At 41.6% G+C, this 21,504-nt stretch overlaps 1 protein-coding gene across 1 annotated transcript in view; it reads left to right on the forward strand.

The window, feature by feature from the left end:
• LOC132834273 (aggrecan core protein-like) overlaps positions 1 to 21,504 on the forward strand; it is a 109,074-nt gene that overhangs the window by 79,089 nt on the left and 8,481 nt on the right. The window contains exons 7-11 of the mRNA XM_060852983.1: positions 188 to 301; positions 8,205 to 8,318; positions 12,279 to 12,437; positions 15,855 to 15,937; positions 20,783 to 20,927. Coding sequence (XP_060708966.1) covers positions 188 to 301; positions 8,205 to 8,318; positions 12,279 to 12,437; positions 15,855 to 15,937; positions 20,783 to 20,927 — 615 coding nt within the window. The remainder of the gene's footprint in view (positions 1 to 187; positions 302 to 8,204; positions 8,319 to 12,278; positions 12,438 to 15,854; positions 15,938 to 20,782; positions 20,928 to 21,504) is intronic.

A 21,504-nucleotide genomic window follows, 5' to 3' on the forward strand; every position in this document is an offset into this window, starting at 1 on the left:
CCGAGAGGCTGATTTAGCCATCATCAGTAGATTGCTGTAGAAAAACTGTTTAAACCATATTCAATAACGGATGTAGGCACAGTTATGTTTAAATTGGACTAATTCTCAGTCCATTAAGTGCCTCACTTTAACTGAGTCAAACATCAAGTAACTGCATCACTCTGTGATCTTCCTGGTTTTTCCATAGTTGTACCTGTTCTATGTCAAGACAACCTCTGTGGTAAGGGAACATGTGTACTGAGAGAAGGCAGCTTTGTTTGTGAATGCCCGCCTGGATTCGCAGGACGACATTGCGAAATTGGTACGTGAGTCAATTATTATGTTACGTAGCCAGCTCGCAGCCTTTCCAATACAGTGAAAGGTAACACTACGATGATCGGGTGAGCATTACCTTTGAGTTTTGCCCAATTGCAGCATCACGGTCGGTATTGAAATTGCAGCTAAGCACTAGGACCACCTGAGTGTTTGGCTTCAGCTTCAAGGCAGAATGCTGATACTGTGTGCTTCACACATCGACAACACGGGTAGGGCACAATTAGGATCTGGTTCCAGTCACCAATGCACTACTTTGGAGGAGCTTCTGATTCCTAATCTCAGAGGACCAACTTTGAAGAAACCCAGAATCATGGAATTGTTACGGTGCTGAAGGAGGCCATTCAGATCTGCAATGATTCTCTGAGCATTCTGATTTACTACCAATCTCCTGCTTTCTCCTCATGTTCTTCATGCTGTTTCTACTTGAAGCACCATCCAACGCCCTCTTGGGTGGTTCATTTGAACCTGCCTCCACCATGTTTCCAGGCAATGCATTTCATACCCAAACTATTCACTCTGAGAAAAGGTTTTTTTTTCGCTGCTCATGTTAGGCCCATAGAAAAAGCTAGATTTTTAACCATTGAGAGGAAGCAACAAGGAAGTGATCATACTAAGAGAAATGCAACAGAAGCAGTGTTAAAATGGTAAACTCAGAATATAACTAAATCATGACAATGTGACAGGGAGAGTCAACTGCAAATTCAGGGTTGACCCAGGATTTTCTCCTGTACACAGTGAGCAGAGTGGCAAGAACTTAGAGATCACTTTTAGGAAACAGTTGAAGTTGACATTCTCCCTGGAGCTGGAAAAACCTCCAACCTGACATTTATTTTACAAATAGATTGACATTCTGACCTCAGTTTGTTTGGAAAATTACTGTCAGTTCCTCTCTTAACCACAAGATGGTGACGCAGTACCATCCATGATCATTCAACACCAAGGAACTCCCGTCTGTTGCATGATCTTTCCCATTTGGCAGTTGTTCCAAATTCCGTAGTGTCTCCCACTAGAGATGGATTCTCCTTTGAAAATTTTGGCATATTCCTGTGGAATTCTCGGGTGTCAAATACTAGCACACGCCTAGGGATCCCACACAGTCACTGGCATATTCCTGACACACTCCTTACAATGTCCATAAACACTGTAAGAAAGCCTTAAAAAATACTGACCCATCCCTCTTCTGTTATTTTATAAACCAGAAACAGCCACCACTATCTCGGAGAAAACAATATTATCATTGAAGAGCATTGGTTTCTCTCCAAAAATACAAAGCTCATAAATCAACAAACACTGGAACTGTAGATGGAATAGAGAATACTTGAGGTGCTGTGTTTGTTTTCTGAGCTGTGCATAGATGGCCACAAGTGAGCAGACCCCAAGCATAATGTCTCAACTTCTGGTTTAGTTCTTGGCATCATTTTGTGTTGCAAATGTAGAGTGAGGGTGTTAAGACAGTCAGAAATAAAATGATCACTAGCAAATAAAAGTGATAATAAAATAAACATGACCATAATATTTTTGGATTTGTGCACTTTGTTTATCTTCCCAAAAGAAAAATTTTGACTGATGTGTGTAAGAATGCATCAAATGTGATTCGATTGGTTTCTATCGAGATAGATTTAAAGGGACACTATTGTCATAAATAAATATTTACCAATGTCTTACCATGATGACCTTCACATTACGTAAAGAGCGAGGGATGAGATAATTTGTCATTTAGAGCTCCTGTTCATATCCTGAAACTGGATTCAAAAGGTGTTATGCCCCTGGGATTCTGTGGAAAGGCCCCATTCACATCACAATGTCAATGTTACAGCATTGGTGAGTAGTTGGCGTTGCTCTTTATCCCCCAGCCCCACTCCCTACCTTCTCATTGGTTGCTGAAGATACCAGAGGGACCACTGGATAAAAACAACTTGGCTGACTACATACTAGGCCACACATTCTATCAGCAGCCACACAACATAGCAAATTCTGGTTCTGCTTGACCAACTGCAGTAGAGTATTGTTGGTTACGGTATACACTCATTGAGTCTAAGGTGTAGCTTCTGTATGAGTTGATGAAGGTGCAGGAAAATCCTGAGGATGGTGCATCTCAAATAAATTGCAGCAAATCCGTGGCCTAAGTTAATTGAAAACCATCATCCTACATCAATGCTGAAAGCATTCAGTCACACCAGACACCAACGGTTCCCCTGTGGGACAGACATAATGAACAAAAGGGTTTTGTTTTTGGAGCCTGTCATTGTTCAACAGCAATCAAATGCTTGCTCAAGTTTCTGCTTTAGTTGTGTCATCATCACAGATTAATATCCAGATTCTGCCATGGGTGTACAGAACAACCTCGGTTATTCAAACATCTATTATCCAAATTTTGGATAATCCAAACAAGATCTCAATGTCCCAATGCTTGGGTAAACTGTGGTATCCGAACATTCAATTACCCAAACAAAATACTCCCCGCCCGTGTTGTTCGGTTAATCAAGGTTGCCCTGTATTTATATTGGGTAGAGGGGCAAAGTGCAACTTAAACCAGAAATGGAGCCAGGCAGTTGCAATAACGACATGGAGGCCAGTATTGCAGCACCAAGCCACCCTTTGTTTACTTGTGCACAGTACACAGCCTGTGGCTAGCCAGCTCAGAGTCAGCCACCTGAACTGAGGAAATTCTAATCTCCTGGTTATACTTCTATTTTAGCCAGTATGGTACCATTATTCCAGAACAGTGTAGGAATAAACCAGGGAACTACAGCCAAATAAGTCTAACTTCAGTGAAGGGAAACTGTTGGAAAAATTCTGAGAGACAGAGTGAATCTCTACTTGGAAAAGAAAGGATTAATCAAGGTAGTGAAATAATAACACAGAGGTCAGCATCCCATTACCAAGCTAACCTTTGTTTACTAGTGTACAATACAATGGCTGTGCCCCCAGCCAGCTCACAGTCAGCCCTCAATTGAGGAAGTTCTAAACTCTTGGTTATATATATATATTTTTTCTTTCCTCCAAAAGCACAAAAAAACAAACAAAAAGGCATTGTCTCAGATCAAGAGAACTTTTCCACACAGTAACACTGGCTGTAGCCAGTCAGCTCAGAGTCAGTCCTCAACTGAGGAGATTCTCCAGTTTACTTTTAAACCATGTCACATTTTATTTGCTTGTGCATGGTGCACTGGTTGTAGCCAGCCTGCTTGGAGTCAATCCCCAAACTGAGGAGATTCTAATCTCCTGGTTATACATTATTTTTAAAAAGTGTGAGGAAAGAATATGCAAACATGTTTATAACTGAAATGACAGCACAGAAGCTGGTACCCCATCACCAAGTCACCCTTTATTTATGAGTGCACAATATACTGGCTGTAGTCAGCCAGCTCAGAGTCAATTCTCTGAACGGAGGAGATTCTAATCTCCTGGTTATACTTATTTTTCTTATCAACCTGTTCAGAGTTGTTATTACACATCCCTAAAGCAGATGAAACTTGAACCCAGGCCTCCTACTCCAGTGTAGAGACACTACGCTGCACCACAAGAGGGCCCTTTCTAAATGAGGGCTCATCTGGGATACAAACACCGGGTCTCTCACATCCGTACACTGTGGAAGGCCCTGAGCAAAAATCATACCGTTAGACCAATGAGCCACAGGGTCCTCCTGGTTCTATTGGTCAGCCATGGTTTTTCTGATTGGCCCAGGTTGACAACTAAAACAACAACCTCATAATCAATCCCTACAGCACTTGTTCCAATCCCTACATCACTGTTTGTTCCTGTGGCTTCTACAGGATTCCATTTATCCAATAATTAAATTTTGGATGCAAATTGTGGAGCAGGGATTGTGGGTGAGGTGGTTACCTTCCAAGTTTCTCTAGTTACTGGTCCCGCAACCAATCAGCACAGTTTCTTCCAGGAAGAATTAAAAGCTTCATTAAAGTACTTCCAAGTTATGGGCGTGAGTCATTAGGAACTGGGTTAATTGATTGGCAGAGCACCAACATAGTGATCTCAGATTGTAAAGGTTCCATTCTTGGTTTGAATTTTATAACTGAATTACAAGGAGATCGATCATGAATAGGAGACTACCTGGATTTGCCAATAGACTTGTGGAGCCATTGGCATTGTGTTATGTTTCAAACTCTAGACTTCCAGGTCCTGAGTTCAAATCCCACATGAAAGTGTGTCATGACTTGTTTGAACAGGTTGAACAGCAGCACACAACAGGCCCGAAATGTTGGAAGTACATCCTGCAATTAGGTTGGAAATGCAGGAAAGTGGCTACCTCTCTGCTGGTTGAACTACAAATTAAAACCTGGTTTGAAAAATCTAACATCAGCAATTTCATTCTGTTGTATTTGCAAGTTATTTGCAGCCATGAAATACAAGAAGGAAGTCAATCAAACTGAGGACATTTTATCCTAAAGCGGAAATAATCTGAATTATTCCAGTTTTTGTGGTATCACTGCTTACTGGTAGCCGTTACATTGTACAATGTTTCAATTACATCATTCTGGTTAAATCCACCTAAAATTCAGGGAGATTGATAGAATTTGAGTGTGAATCTTGCAGACTTAAAATTATTTTGCAAAATTGCTACTGCAAATTGATATGCTAACTCACCCATCAGTAGAAATATTCATGGAATGATCAACATTGAAGATCTTAATGTCAACTCACCTTTACCGTGGGCATGGATACCAGGAGCATAAATAATTTTGGAATTTCTTTGAGTTATTCAACAGGTGCTAAAGAGAAACAAGATTGATTCATGAACTCTCGACTGCAAAGGATGGGCAATTTTCTGTTTTGACACGATGGACTGAATGGCCTTCCTCTGTGCTCTAACCAGTCTATAATTCTCTGTTTTAGAGAAGGAGGGAACAAAAAAAAGACAGTCCATCATTTTCCATCTTGATGAGGCACACACAAGCAACATAATGTGCAAACAGACTGTTGTGTTTGCTCCTGCATCTGTACAACAAAAGTACTTAATTGGCTGTAATAGGCTTTGGGATATTCCGTGGTCTGAAATGATACTGTCTAAATGCAAGTCTCATGTTCTTTTGTCGAACCCTTTGTTTCATGAAGGTTTTTATGCAGATTAATACGTCAGCTTTGGAAAAGCATGGTTAAATACATTCATTCTCGAATCTGGGTTGGAAATTGGAGCTGTAACTTCTTCCTGATTGTTTTCAGATAAAATTGGGCCACTTATTTTATAATGAGTTTACTTACATTTTGTTATGACTAATGTCTTGCACCTCAAGAGTTGGTTTACAGGAACAGTCACAAAGGTTTTGACTGAGATGAAAATACAGCTTCAGACTGTGACTATGTACAATAACATAGTGTTCATTGATGCCACCAACATAATGTAATATGGTGAAGAGAACTCCCCTGTTACAGATGTGTTCCAGGTAGAACAATTTGACTCTTCACCTGGTTCAGTTTGTGAAGAAGAATACACTGTGGTGATATTCATGATGCCTAAAACGTAACTGTTTCACTTGTTACAATCAATTGCCTAACCAACTGCTGCAATAGCATTTTTACAAAGCCTTCAGTGTGTTGGTGAATTGAATTGATACTATGCTACAGGCTAAAGTGAGCTGCTGCATTTCACCCTCTGTGCCATCAACTTTAAAGACTGGGCAATGTACTTGCCATTCTGATTGCTAAATATGCTCTTGGCTCAATTTTCTTTATTTCTAAACTCTCTTGCAAAACAATAACAGTCTGCTTTTAGTAGATACTAATGAAAGGGGAACACTCGTATGCTTTTCTGCTGGCCTCCATCTTGAATCGTGTGTTATGATGCTACTGAAGAGATGCATGTTGGGTTAGTTTAGACACAGTGAGATCCAAAAGTTAGTTAGTTCCCAGGTTAGACTTGGCAGTGGATCCATGTTCATCATTCATCTGACTAATCCTGATTACTTTCATCATTTTGCCTCATCCTATTGCTTTTGACTTTTTGTTTTCATTCCCGTCAGTCTGATTTGTGTAAGAGTGGGGAATGGGTCACATGCCACAAATCTCTGATACCTTTTCGCAATGGATTTGGGTAGTTAATGCCAGCATTTGATATCAGAGTTCTTCAAAAAGGCCCAAAATTTACAAGTTCTCATTTTAAAGGCTAGACCTTTCAAAAAGACAAGTTTTTAAAAACTCTGTTCAATATTTGCATTAATTGTGAGGAAACTACCTGTAGACTAAAGAGCTGAGTTAACAGAAAGGGTGAGACTGCAGGTAATGATCATTGCTTAAACTAAATTTAGCCAACGCAGCATAATTCGTCATAAGTTTCGTTTGCGCTGACACCAATTAAAGTGATTAGGATGGGTTTTTTGCCCAAGATTCATCATCCAGTCACTCGTGTAGTCTGAAATGCTGCTCAGGTCAGCAACTGATCTCCAATAGTTTATCCAATTCATTGTTGATATTAAAATTTTAAAAACCTATCGGGGTTTTTGTTGTGCAGCGGTAATGTCCCTTCTCCTGGACTAAGAGGTCTGGCTTCATCACATCTGCTCAAGGGCTGTGTACTAATGCCTCTGACTAATTAGAAACTATCAAAATTCAAAAACATTAACAGAGTAAGAACAAAATAAACTCAAAAGATGCTTATTAGCCTTTATTCCTGATGTTAAGGCTGCATCGTTAATCCACTATTATACAAGATCCAGCATGCTCAGACTGATGGACTGAACATTGCCCTTCTCTCCTGGGCAGTGCATGGGCAATCCCATTCAGATAGAGTGCTAGTTGATTCGGATGAACGAAAACATCAAACTGTTATCGAGATATTCCTCTGCAAGTAATGGAAGGTACATTTTTAAGGCCCCATCAAAGAAATTTGATTATGTATCTGTCAAACCTACAACCAATAAAGTAGTGTTTAATGCTGATGCTGCCTGCCTAGTACAGAATTAAACAGCAAGATAGGAGGCTATTTAGCCCTCTGTATCTGTGCTGGCTCTCTCAGAGCTACCATTTTGTCCCACTCCCCATGTATTCCATTACTCGACATAGCTTTTATATTGATCAATTGAAAAATTGAATTATATTTTGAAATAGAGATATAATGTTTTCAGCTTACAATCTAATTTGGTCAAATTGTTCGAATTGATCGGTGTTCAAGCTGACAGAATTAATGATCATTTGAGCAATTAGTTGTTAGATTAGCAGAAGGGAACCTAATCAGGAAACTAGAATCGAAAAGTGTGGCGCTGGAAAAGCACAGCAGGTCAGGCAGCAACTGAGGAGCACGAGAGTCAATGTTTCACGTTTATGCCCGAAATGTTGACTTTCCTGGTCCTCAGTTGCTGTCTGACCTGCTGTGTTTTTCCAGCGCTACACTTTTCGATTCAGACCCTCCAGCGTCTGCATTCCTCATGTTCTCTTAATCAAAAAACTAGGTCAAGCCAGCTGAGTTAAATTTAACTCTTGGTGGAATCTGGTCTTGTTTGCTCATGGTTGGTCTCATGGGCAAGGCTTTCCATTTCTAACCAATTGGCAACGGTGGTCACGGGTGAGTCTGTACCTGCTGTCTAAACTATTTCCCAAGGAAAAGAAAGTGTGTAGTTATGACAGGACTGAGGATAAGATATTAAAGATTTTGAGGAACCGTTAGATCAAGTAAAGGAAGATCAAGGGAAAAATTGAATTACAACTGAAAGTAAAAGTCAGCCTAGTCAAGGGTTCCCTCTGTCAAGTTACTGACATTAGTTTTCAATTGCTCAACATGATTCTTGTAGGTAACTACAGCTATATAATCAAAACACAGTAGCAAATGGATGCCTTCAGAATAAGCACAGAGAGAATCCCCCTTTCTCTCATTCCCCACCCTATCATATCATTCCCTGCTTGAAATCCTAACGGCAGAACTTGATTTCTTGCAGACATTGACGAGTGCCACTCGAGCCCTTGTCTGAATGGAGCTACCTGTATCGATGGCATCGACTCTTTCAAATGCTTGTGCCTACCCAGCTATGGAGGGGACCTCTGTGAAGTTGGTACGAGAAAGTGGCTTCAGCTAATTTTACTAACAGCTTACAAAGACTAGCCCAGCTTAGGGTGGGCAACTTGTTCTGGGTTTGACTTACATTGTATTTCTTGCCCTAACTAATCTTCTCTTTTATTCTTAGGGATTCCATTTTCTTTTCCTGATAGTTTGTGCACAACAGTGGTAATATTTACTGCTCTTGCAGGATCAGTTGTTGTGTGGAAGCAATCCACTCTGTCGTCAAGACCCTGCCCTGGCAAAAGTACAGCCCAATAACTAAGCTATCCTACAGTGAAACTCTATTCTACTCAACTGTGAAATGTTACTCCATTCATTGTCACTGGTAAAGCTCAAACTACTCCACACAGTAAAAATTATAGGCATGCACCCAGTATGAACATAGGGATGCTGCTGTTCTACCTACAGCAAAAGCTTCTTTGGTCCTTTTTACACAACAAAGCCATAAACAGTCTCATGTATATCCTAAAGCTCATCGAACTGTCTACTGGATACCCATTTTTCAACAGGTCCTAACTCAAATAGCTGCGATTGCTTACAGGTTACTGGTAGCATATGACATTTTACGTTGGTCTTTCTTCAGTTCAGAGAGATTGTTGTCTAATCATCACTTCCATTACTGAGCCAGATTTCTCCTCCTTTTTGAATAATTAAGTCTTAAATATGATTTGGAGATGCCGGTGTTGGACTGGGGTGGACAAAGTTAAAATCCACACAACACCAAATTATAGTCCAACAGGTTTATTTGGAGGCACTAGCTTTCAGAGCACTGCTCCCTCATCAGATTCCCCAACCACCTGATGAAGAGGCAGTGTCTCGAAAGCTAGTGCTTCCAAATAAACCTGTTGGACCTATAACCTGGGGATGTGTTGAAAAGTAATTGTGATCACTGATTTATCCAGTTATTCCTGCAATAAAACCAGTTTGAATGCAGAGAGTAATGGGGCAATTACTGTTTGATAAGTAGATTCTGTTTATTTATTTGAAAGGAATGGTTTCCTTCACATTTTCCTCATTCAACTTGTTAGGGCCATCTCAGATCAGAAAAGGTGAGTCATGTGATCCCATGACAGCTACACTGAGTGATGGTTCATGGTTAGTAAATGAAAGTTGTCTACACAGTGGCTGGTCATTGGTTTATCAACTGACCTTTAAGTTTGCATTGAACATAGAGCCATAGAGATGTACAGCACAGAAACAGAACCTTCGGTCCAACTTGTCCATGCCGACCAGATATCCTTACCTAATCTAGTCCCATTTGCCAGCACTTGGCCCATATCCCTCTAAACCCTTCCTATTCATATACCCCCATCGAGATGCTCTTTAAATGAGCATTTTACCAGCCTCCACCATGTCCTCTGGCATATCTCATCTAGCTTTCAATAAACTTGCAGGAGTTGCAATACTAGTTGAAAAGGGGAGAATTAATGTTTTGCTGAGACTTACTGGCTCCGGTTATGGACTATTTACTAGATTATGACAGAGACAAGCTGAGTCTCATCTCCAAGTACCAAGTAAGTGCGGCATTTGACCTCCAAAATCTCTTCTTAAGAAGTGAAAAATCTCCTACCATTTCTACTCTCAGCACTAAGGCCCTATATTGAAGAATGTTATGATGAGTGAGGACAGAATTGGATTTAACTTTAATGACCTCTTATTCAAATAGCCTATTTATGCTCAGATGAAGAAGAGTAGGCATGAATCAATTACTATGAACATGGATAGGACAGAAAAGAAAGATAGGATGGTAGAAATGAACCAATGAATTTTGATGTAATACTTGTATCTAACACCATGTTCATTGTCATCCTTGATATTCCAAAATATTCTGTCTTTGTACATAGGAATATGTAGAAATTGTAAGATGAGATTTCTTCCTGCCAATACCCCTTTAATTCAATTCAGAATGTTTATACACATAGTGTAAGATTGAATGCTTCGTTGTCCTCAATTGAGCCAATAGTGAATGCTGCAGTAGCTCAGAGATTCTAACATCTGGTTCAATACCTGAATAATAAAAAGGAACGGTTAAGGGCGTTTTGACAGCAACAACCATAAGACCTACAAAGGGTGATGCTGGCTTAAGGTTTAAATTCTCTTTCCTCATCCAACACCATCAATTCAAATTGATACCACCTTCAACAAAAAACGGTGTTGTGAACAAACTATTGCAGATCACCACAATCTTTATAAAATACTCAAAAGTCAAACCTTTAACAATTTTCTCCTTTTCCTTTTCATATCCTTTATATAGCTGTGTGGCAAAATTTTCACCATGATCTGATGGCACTAAAATGGTTTTTCACCATTGTTAATGTCATTTTTAGACCAACACTGCTGCATTCTCCTCCAGGAGAGATCTAGGTAAACTCTCAAAGTGGACCATAAGGCTGCTCTCTCATAAGAGAGACAGTTGGGTGGTTGTTTAACCGTGTCTCAAGCGAGGCAAGATTTTGAGAAGGAGAGTCCTTCACGGTAACCTCAGCCAGTGTAGGAACGGAAACCACACCATCGGCATTAGACCATCTGTACTGGCTGTCCAGCCAACTGAGCTAACTGTTCCCTTACGGAACTAAGTAATGTTTTCACTTTCATCGTAACGGATATTCTGAGATCCTGGGCACTCCTGCAGATAGAATCAAGGTTGTCAGATCTGTGATTTAGTTCCAGGAGATTTTGTACTATCTCCCGAACTTTTACCCAAATAAGCCAAAATGCTTTTTTTGACTAACCCCAGCTGTAGTTGATGTTATGAAGGTGGAATGTTATCATTTTGCTTCTGAATAAGTTAATCTACAGCAACCCTGAATCTTGGTGATCAGGAGTTTATCTTCCAATGTCCCACTTTGCCACCAATTCTACCCTGCTTATCAGCATTTACATTCTAATAACTTGATCTCTATTCAACTATCTAACTCCAAGTGACAGAAACTCCAACAGGCTTAGTCTCCCATAATTAGATACATCGGTAGGACTTCAAGATCATGGCTTTGCCATTTCCCACAACCATTCCTGATGCTATCCAGCTACTGTCACTTTTTCTGTTTAGGCCTATACAGCATCACACTCATGCACTATTACTTTCCACATGGTCTAAATGGTAATAAAGAAAGCATTCGGGCAGTGATTATTTTCAAATATCGGGTTATGATGCTGGTGGATTGGAGAAGAAAAGACCAAGGTGATCTCTTTATCCCAATTATGTTTGAACAGTGACCATGTCAAGGTGAAAATTCTGCCTCTAACCTTAACAATATATGCAGAATTGCCTGAAGATTATAATTGTTCATTTGTAGTAAGGTAACTGAGTGCTAATATACCTTTATGCATGTTTGATTTTTTTTCTCCAACTTTTGAAATAGGTTCCATCACTGATTCATTTTTTTTCAGTCCTTTGCTGGTGATGTTCTGGTTTAATTAAATGTTGGTTTGTACACTAACAATTACATGCATATTGTCTGGTGGAAAAGGGCAGCATTGTCAAGCACTGAACACCTGTATTGCTTCTGTGTTGCTGTTTTTCACTGTATGAGTTGGCATTGCAATGGTGGGAAAGAAATCATTTTCTACAGTTTAGGGAAGTGAATGAAAATTCACCAAAGCTCAACGTAGTGAGACCTAAGTCATAACTTCGGTTGGAAATGGGATTGGCCAGTGCAAGTTATGCAGTCACAATGTAATTAAGTTAATGGACACTACAGAAGTGAAATATTGTAGAAAAGGATCTTCATCATTGTTCACTGCAATTTGTACATTTTTCACTGCTGATGGGGTTTGAGATGGTGCCTTTTTAGAGATCGTGCATGTCTTTTTAAAATAAATTGGAATCTTTTGGTTATGAATATGAGGTATTGAGCTGAATTTCCATACAGTGATTTTGCAGAGAGATGCTGAGCTCCAGAAACAAAATATTACAATGCAATCTCTAATGGTTCAAATGTCTTTGCCATAGATGTGGAAAAGTGCGAAGTTGGTTGGGTTAAGTTCCAGGGTCACTGCTACAAGCACTTTGTGGACCGACAGACATGGGAAGCTGCAGAACACCAGTGCAGGAAACACAAAGCTCACCTGGCCAGCATTGTCACCCCAGAGGAACAAGAGTTTGTTAACAGTGAGTACCGGAGGTCATAGCAACAACCATTTTTCATATCATTTACCAGTTATGTTATTTCATCTTTCATGGCTGCACTCATTAGTCAACTTCATCCATTGGCATTCATGCCTGACTGTCAGATCTGACCTCAAACCTAATGTTCACATTTTCTTTATCATGAAATATTGTTCCAGGGAACTCAAGTTTCTTTTTCATATAAATTACTTAATTACATCAACAATCTAAGGGAGATGGTAGTGTAATCATAATAACCACTGGGCTAATACTCTAGTTGCCAAGGCTAATGCTCTACAGATAAAGCTTCAAATCCAGTCAGAGTGGAATTTAAGTTCAATTAGTACCATTTAGATTTGCAAACTAGTCATGGTCATAGTTTTTAAAAACCCAACTGGCTCACTAATGTTCTTTTTTTGTAAATAAAAAGCTGCCATCCTTACCTGCTTTTACATGACTCCAGGCTCATTGCAATGTAGTCAACTCTTGACTGTTCCTTGAATTGGCCGAGCAAATTATTTATTTCAAAGGCAACAAATTCTGGCCTTGCAAGGGCTACACATGCCACAAGGATAAAGAAATATTAATTCCCTCTGTTGAACTATAACAGTCAGGAGAGAATCTCCTGTTCTTATTCCTGGACAAGATACAATTGAAAAATAAAAACTCACCTCCTTCAATCTCCTTCTTGTCTATACTACTGTCATTTTGTCTCTGAGTTTATTAACATTATGCTGTTAGTTTTCCTCTTCAGAAGAGTAACATGTTTGAAATAAATGGGTGACTTCGATATTTACCCTCATGCATTTCCAAACAACTTCCTCCAGTTCACCTTTTAGACCCTAAAATCTATTCTATTCCAATATGGGATCTTAAACTTTGACTGATTTTTTATCCTTTCCCAACTCAGTATTGAATCTTATTGCGTTATGATAGTTATTTTCCAAATGTTCCCCCATTCTGACATTCTCCACCTGGCCTGCCTTATTTCCTAGGATCAGATCTAGCACAGCTCCCTCCCTGGTAAAACTGTTGATGTACTGTTCCAGAAAGTCCTCCTGTGTACATAGCAAGAATTTCTCCCTTTCCATGCCCCACACTCTACCTTTTGTCCAGCATACCCTATGATTATTGAAGTCCCCATCTATCACCACCCTGTTTTTCCTGCAGTTTTCCATACTCTGCCTACAATTGCACTCTCCTACTTCCTCCACACCATTCAAAAATCGATAATAAATACCCATCAAGGTCACTGCTCCCTTCCTGTTTCTCACCTCTAAACATATGGACTCTGATTCAACATCTGTACCTCATTAATAGACCATGATATTATCTTTGACAAGGATTGTTACACCTTCTCCGTTTTTACCTTCCCTGTTTCTACTGAAAGACTTAGAGCCAGGAGGTTCAGTATCAAATCCTGTTCTAGCGTGAACCATGTTTCTGTCAATATTCTATCAATATCCCCCAAGAGCAATTTGTGCTTCCAGTTCCCCAATTTTGTTCACTATTCAGCCTGTACTTACATACTTACAATTTAACCCTGCTTTTAGCTCTTTCTTGACCATTGGGAATAAAAAGTGAGGTCTGCAGATGCTGGAGATCAGAGCTGAAAATGTGTTGCTGGTTAAAGCGCAGCAGGTCAGGCAGCATCCAAGGAACAGGAAATTCGACGTTTCGGGCACAAGCCCTTCATCAGGAATCATCGGGCTTGTGCCCGAAACGTCGAATTTCCTGTTCCTTGGCTGCTGCCTGACCTACTGCACCTTGACGATTGGGAGACGAGCATTTCTTCACTCACTGTCAACACTCAAGCCATTCCTCGCTTCCTTTTCTGTTTCCCATCTTCTCACTTTTGCCCTCTCTGTTACTTCCAAAACTAGACCAATTAGTCAACCTACTCCCCTGCCTTACCAGTTTAAATCCACCCCCACTGCACTATTTATTCTCTCAGCCGAGAGATTAGTTCCATTTTGACTCAGGTGAAATCCATCTCTTCTGATCAGCCTTCTCCTTACCCAAAAGTGATCCTAATGTCCCAAAAATCTGAACCCCTCCCTTCTAGCCAACCCCTCCCCCTGACAACACATATTTATCTTCCTTATCTGCCTTAGCCTAAATGGTGAAGCTCATGGCATTGGTAGTATTTCTAAGATCACTACCCTAAAGGTTCTACATTTCAACCTTCTCTCAAACTCCTGAAACTCATCCTGCAACTGCTCTCAGCCATCCGACCCAATGTTGTTCGTTCCCACCTGAACCACAGCACTGGGTTGAACACCCTTTCTTTGCAAGAGTTTATCCAGCCATTCCGTTATGGCCTGAAACCCATCCACCCAGGAGGCAACAGATCATACAGGTCTCGGGATCTCGGCTACAAACTAGACTGTTTATCTCTCAAACTACTGAGTCACCCACTACTACCACCTTTCTAATCTGCCTCCCAGCCTCTCTCTCTCTTTTCTAAATCTAGCCCTGGGCACCATTGTATTGTGGTTTTGCCTGCACGCAAGCCACCCCAACTCAACCCTTTTGCTCACTAAATAGGCATCTCAAATCTCACATCAGTCTGATGGCTCCTAGGAGCCCTGTGTTTTCTGCTGTCTCTTATTCTTTCCCCCACTCTCCCTGCATCTCTCCACTCCTCCTTGGATGCCAGTCACAATGTGGGGTGACTGGTACAACTCATCCAGAAATCTCTCTCCTCCTTGTATGGCGTGTAGTGAGGAGAGTCACTGCTCCAAGTCAGCCACATGTTGTTCAAGGACTGTTACCTTTGGGCACTTTGCACAGATATGACTGTCCTGGATATCTTGTAGATACAGAACCTTCCACACACATCACAACGTTTCCCAGAGTGTCCGCCATCTTCACTGGTCACCACTGAGGTCCTGCTGTTTCTAAGCCACAATCAAATTTTTGAATAGCTCTCCCTTTCTCTTTTGTTGGTTTAGGAAGGAGGGATGTAGGGAAACACTGCAGTAGTGTAATGTAATTTAGAGCTCTTGGATTTTCCAGCTATGGCTGTGTCAGAGTCAAAATCCTGTCTCTACAGTTGTCATGAACTATCAGTGCATGACCTACTTCAGTGGACAATGAAAATGAATTAGGAGAAAGTGAGGACTGCAGATGCTGGAGATCAGAGCTGAAAATGTGTTGCTGGAAAAGCGCAGCAGGTAAGGCAGCATCCAAGGAGCAGGAGAATCGATGTTTCGGGCATGAGCCCTTCTTCAGGAATGAGGAGAGTGTGCTTCCTCATTCCTGAAGAAGAGCTCATGCCCGAAACGTCGATTCTCCTGCTCCTTGGATGCTGCCTGACCTGCTGCGCTTTTCCAGCAACACATTTTCAGCAATGAAATTGAATTCACAATTACCCTCCTGTCAGACTCTGAATTTGATATTGTTGCTGTATTTGTGCAGATCATGCCCAGGACTATCAATGGATTGGACTGAATGACAAGACAATAGAAGGTGACTTCCATTGGTCTGATGACAGTCCAATGGTGAGTATTCACCCCAGATTTCCTATCTATACCTCTTTCTCTTTACAGCAATTACTGGTCTTTTCTGAAGCAAGCGTCATGCTTCTAAAATACGTCAGCACAGAAGGATACAAAATAAATGGGGAAAAAAATAATAAGACTTTGCTTGGAATATAATCAGTTCATTTACCCACTTAGTGGTAAACACCAAGACAGGAGACTGTCTACAACGAGATCAAACCATTTTCCCCACTCTCTACCATTCCTTTTGGCATCAGCATTTGTACCATGGTTTGTAGTGCAGGTTGTCAGCTGATATTCCAATTGGAATACAGAGTTTTGCAATCGTATTTCAAATGCATACTTTAAAATGCAGGAGATTGGAAGGGCTTCTGGTCCAAGTGCTGCATCCAGATAAATAAATTAAGAACATTTATGATATTTGTCCCCTCTAGCCTGCTCAGCAATTTAACAAAATCATGGCTGATCAATTGTGGCCTCAAACCAAATATTTGCCTAGATCCCCAAGAACATTAGACTCCCTTGTCAATCATCTATCTCTGTCTCAAAAGCATTGTTTGACCTTGACCCTGCTGCACTTTGAAGAGAACAAATTCTTGCTTTTGAGAAAGTAGCTTTATTATGCCTTAAGGATCGGTGCTGGGTCCACTGTTTTTTATCATTTATATAAAATGTAGGAGGTATGGTTAGTAAGTTTGCATATGATTAATAAGTTGGTGGTGTAGTGGGCAGTGAAGAAGGTTATCTCAGAGTACAAAGCAACCTTGATCATTTGGGCCAATGGACTATGGAGTAGCGCATAGTGATTAATCTAGATAAATGTGAGGTGCTGCATTATGGAAAGACAAATCCAGAGCAGGACTTATGCACTTAACGGTAAGGACCGTGGGGGTGTTTGTGAACAAAGAGACCTTGGAGCACAGGTTCATAGTTCCTTGAAGGTGGAGTCGCAGTAGACAGGGTAGCGAAGAAGGTGTTTGGTACATTTGCCTTCAGCAGTCAGTGCATAGAGTATAGGAGTAGTGATGACACTTTGCGGCTGTACAGGACATTAATTAGAACACTTTTGGAATACTGCATTTATTTCTGGTCTCCCTGCTGTATGAAAGATGTTGTGAAACTTGAAATAATGCAGAAAAGATTTACAAGAATGTTGCCGGGGATGGTCTCCGTCTGAACCTGAGGGGCACCAGCATCCTTCGGGGGAGGTTTGCTAGTGCTCTTTGGGAGGGTTTAAACTAATTCTGCAGGGGCATGGGAATCTGGACTGTAGCTTTAGGGTACCGGACCTTGAGTGTAGGGAGGTTAGGAACAAGGCATCGATCTCGAAGGAGGGTGCCGGTAAACAGGAAGGTGGCTTGAAGTGTGTATACTTCAATGCCAGAAGTATAAGAAATAAGGTAGGTGAACTTGCAGTGTGGGTTGGTACCTGGGACTTCGATGTTGTGGCCATTACAGAGACATGGGTAGAACAGGGACAGGAATGGCTATTGCAGGTTCCAGGGTTTAAATGTTTTAGTAGGGTCAGAGGTGGGGGTAAAAGAGGGGGAGGTGTGGCATTGCTTGTCAAGGATAGTATTACAGCGGTGGAAAGGACGATGGAGGAAGACTTGCCATCTGAGGTAGTTTGGGCTGAGGTTAGAAATAGGAAAGGTGAGGTCACCCTGTTAGGAGTTTTCTACAGGCCTCATAATAGTTCGAGAGATGTAGAGGAAAGTATTGCAAGGATGGTTCAGGAGAAGAGTGAAAGTAGCAGGGTGGTTGTTATGGGGGACTTTAATTTCCCAGATATTGACTGGGAAAGCTATAGCTCGAGTTCGTTAGATGGGTCGGTGTTTGTCCAATGTGTGCAGGAGGGTTTCCTGACACAATATGTAGACAGGCCAACAAGAGGTGAGGCCATACTGGATTTGGTTCTAGGTAATGAACCAGGCCAGGTGTTAGACTTGGAGGTAGGTGAGCACTTCGGGGACAACGACCACAACTCGGTGACTTATACTCTAGTGATGGAGAGGGATAAGTGTGCACTGCAGGGCAGGAGTTAAAGCTGGTGGCAGGGAAATTATGATGCGGTGAGGCATGACTTAGGATGCGTGGATTGGAAAAATAGGCTTCAAGGGAAGGACACAAATGATATGTGGAGCTTGTTCAAGGAGCAGCTATTGAGTGTCCTTGATAAGTATGTACCAGTCAGGCAGGGAGGAAAGGATCTTGTGACGATGCCGTGGTTTAATAAGGAATTGGAATCCCTTGTAAAAGGGAAGAGGGCGGCCTATGTAAAGATGAGGCGTGAAGGTTCAATTGGGGCGATTGAGCGTTATAAGGCAGCCAGGAAGAATCTAAAGAGAGAGCTAAGAGCAGCGAGAAGGGGACATGTAAAGTCCTTGGTTGGTAGGATTAGGGAAAACCCAAAGGCTTTCTATAGGTATGTCAGGAATAAAAGGATGACTAGGATAGGTATCGGTCCAGTCAAGGATAGTAGTGGGAAGTTGTGCGTGGAGGCAGAGGAGATTGGAGAGACACTAAATCAATACTTTTCGTCAGTATTCACTCAGGAACAGGACATTGTTGCTGATGTGAATATTGAGTCACAAGTGATTAGAATGGATGGCTTTGAGGTATGTAGGGAGGAGGTACGGGAAATACTGGAAAGGGTGAAAATAGATAAGTGCCCTGGGCCTGATGGCATTTATCTTAGGATCCTCTGGGAAGCTAGGGAGGAGATAGCGGAGCCATTGGCCTTGATTTTTATGTCGTTGTTGTCTACAGGAATAGTGCCAGAAGACTGGAGGATAGCGAATGTGGTCCCCTTGTTCAAAAAGGGGAGTAGGGACAGCCCTAGTAACTATAGGCCAGTGAGTCTCACTTCTGTTGTGGGCAAAGTCTTAGAGAGAATTGTAAGGGATAGGATTTATGAACATCTGGATAGGAATAATGTGATCAAGGATAGTCAGCATGGTTTTGTTAAGGGCAGGTCGTGCCTCACAAACCTTATTGAGTTCTTTGAGAAGGTGACCAAGGAAGTGGACGAGGGTAAAGCAGTAGATGTGGTGTATATGGATTTTAGCAAGGTGTTCGATAAGGTTCCCCACGGTAGGCTACTGCAAAAATTACGGAGGTATGGCATTGAGGGTGCATTAGAGGTTTGGATTAGGAATTGGCTGGCTGGAAGGAGACAGAGGGTAGTAGTTGATGGTAAAGGTTCATCTTGGAGTCCAGTTACTAGCGGTGTTCCACAAGGATCTGTTTTGGGACCATTGCTGTTTGTCATTTTTATAAATGACCTGGAAGAGGGGCTTGAAGGCTGGGTGAGCAAGTTTGCGGATGATACGAAAGTCGGTGGAGTGGTGGACAGTGAAGAAGGATGTGGCGGATTACAGCGGGATATAGATAAGTTGCAGAGTTGGGCAGAAAGGTGGCAAATGGAGTTCAATGTAGTTAAGTGTGAAGTCATTCACTTTGGTAGGAGTAACAAGAAGATGGATTACTGGGCTAATGGTAGGCTACTTGGTAGTGTGGATGAGCAGAGGGATCTTGGTGTCCATGTACACAGATCTCTGAAAGTTGCCACCCAGGTAAATAGTGCTGTGACGAAGGCATATGGCGTACTGGGCTTTATTCGTAGAGGAATTGAGTTCCGGAGTCCTGAGGTCATGTTGCAGTTGAATAAGACTCTGGTGCAGCCGCATCTGGAGTATTGTGTGCAGTTTTGGTCACCATACTATAGGAAGGATGTGGAAGCACTGGAACGGGTGCAGAGGAGGTTTACCAGGATGTTGCCGCCTGGCATGGTAGGAAGATCGTATGAGGAAAGGCTGAGGCACTTGGGGCTGTTCTCATTGGAGAAAAGAAGGTTTAGGGGAGATTTGATAGAGGTGTACAAGATGATCAGGGGTTTAGATAGGGTTGACAGTGAGAACCTTTTTCCGCGTATGGAGTCAGCTGTTACTAGGGGACACAGCTTTAGATTAAGGGGAGGTTGGTATAGGACAGATGTTAGGGGTAGATTCTTTACTCAGCGGGTTGTGAGTTCATGGAATGCCCTGCCAATATCAGTGGTGGACTCTCCCTCTTTATGGTCATTCAAGCGGGCATTGGATAAGCATATGGAGGTTATTGGGCTAGTGTAGGTGAGGTAGGCTTTGGTCGGCGCAACATCGAGGGCCGAAGGGCCTGTACTGCGCTGTATTTTTCTATGTTCTATGTTCTATGTTCTATGTTGGAGGGTTTGAGCTATAGGGAGAGGCTGAACAGGCTGGGACTGGGGCCATTGGAGGTCTATAAAATCATGAGGGATGTGGATAGGGTGAATAGCCAAGGAATTTTTCCCTTTATTTCTATGGATTAGTGCTGTCACTGGATGATTGATTGCTACCTTGGTCTCTCACATCAGTAAATAAAGTGTTTCCTAAAGAAGATTCACAGACAGTATTGCAGCTTCAAACTAGCCTGTCATTTCCCTGATTATAGTTTGATTTCCTGAGGTTAGTGCTGTTGTGACCCAAAAGTTTGTTAGAAACTGAGCTCCCCCTTTCATTAAGGAGATGAACTAGGATGCAGAGAGTTGCTCCCCATCAGTAACATCACGAAAGGAGACAGAGAGAGGTTTAATTAAGGGTATCTAGGCTGATAATCAAACTAATGTTTCTGAAAGGAATCGGCTATACAAGAAATATTATTAAAATGTTGTCGGTGGAATAGCGGCCTGTACTTCCAGCATGTTGTCTTTCTCATTCAGATTTCCAACATTGAGAGATTTTTTTTAAATCTCTTGCACTGAGGAACAGGCAAGGTGGTGTGGGGTTAACCGTTCTCAAGATGGCTCATACTTTTTCTTTCTCCTAGTTGTACGAGAATTGGCGACCCAATCAACCAGACAGCTTCTTCAACACTGGCGAAGATTGTGTTGTCATGATATGGCACGAAAACGGCCAATGGAATGATGTCCCATGTAACTACCACCTGCCTTACACATGCAAGAAGGGGACAGGTAAGCTGGGATACTCCTGTGCAGCGCCACCTGTATTCCAGGGCATGCCATTAAAACAAACCATTAATGTCGCATCCCATTAATGGACTCAACCTAAAAGTATGTTTAGCTAAACAAAAGATTCTAATTGGTCTATATATTTAAGGGGAGCCGGTTGGACATGTGTTTAAACTTGTCATTGAAATAATCCACAAGAACAGGAGAATTTGAAGTGGAGATGGCCATTCAGCCCTTTGAGTTGTTACAATATTTGTTAAGATCTTTGCTGAACTGATTATGGCTTCAAATCCACTTATAAGCTCAAACCTTGAACCCTTGAATCATTTGTTGATCAAAAATCTGTTGAACAGGCTGGATAACACTGCCTGCACTGAAAGTGAGCTGAGAAAAAGAATCATAGAATCTATACAGTGTGGAAGCAGGCCATTTGATCCATCAAGTCTACATCAACCCCCAAAGAGCATTCCACTTAGTCCCAGTTCCCCACCCTATCCACATAACCTTGCATTGCCCATGGCCACTCCACCCTATTCTGCATATTGTTGGACTATGGGAGGAAACTGGAGCACCCAGAGGA

The sequence above is a fragment of the Hemiscyllium ocellatum genome, chromosome 39, assembly GCF_020745735.1.
Source record: "Hemiscyllium ocellatum isolate sHemOce1 chromosome 39, sHemOce1.pat.X.cur, whole genome shotgun sequence".
In the NCBI taxonomy this organism is placed as follows: domain Eukaryota; kingdom Metazoa; phylum Chordata; class Chondrichthyes; order Orectolobiformes; family Hemiscylliidae; genus Hemiscyllium; species Hemiscyllium ocellatum.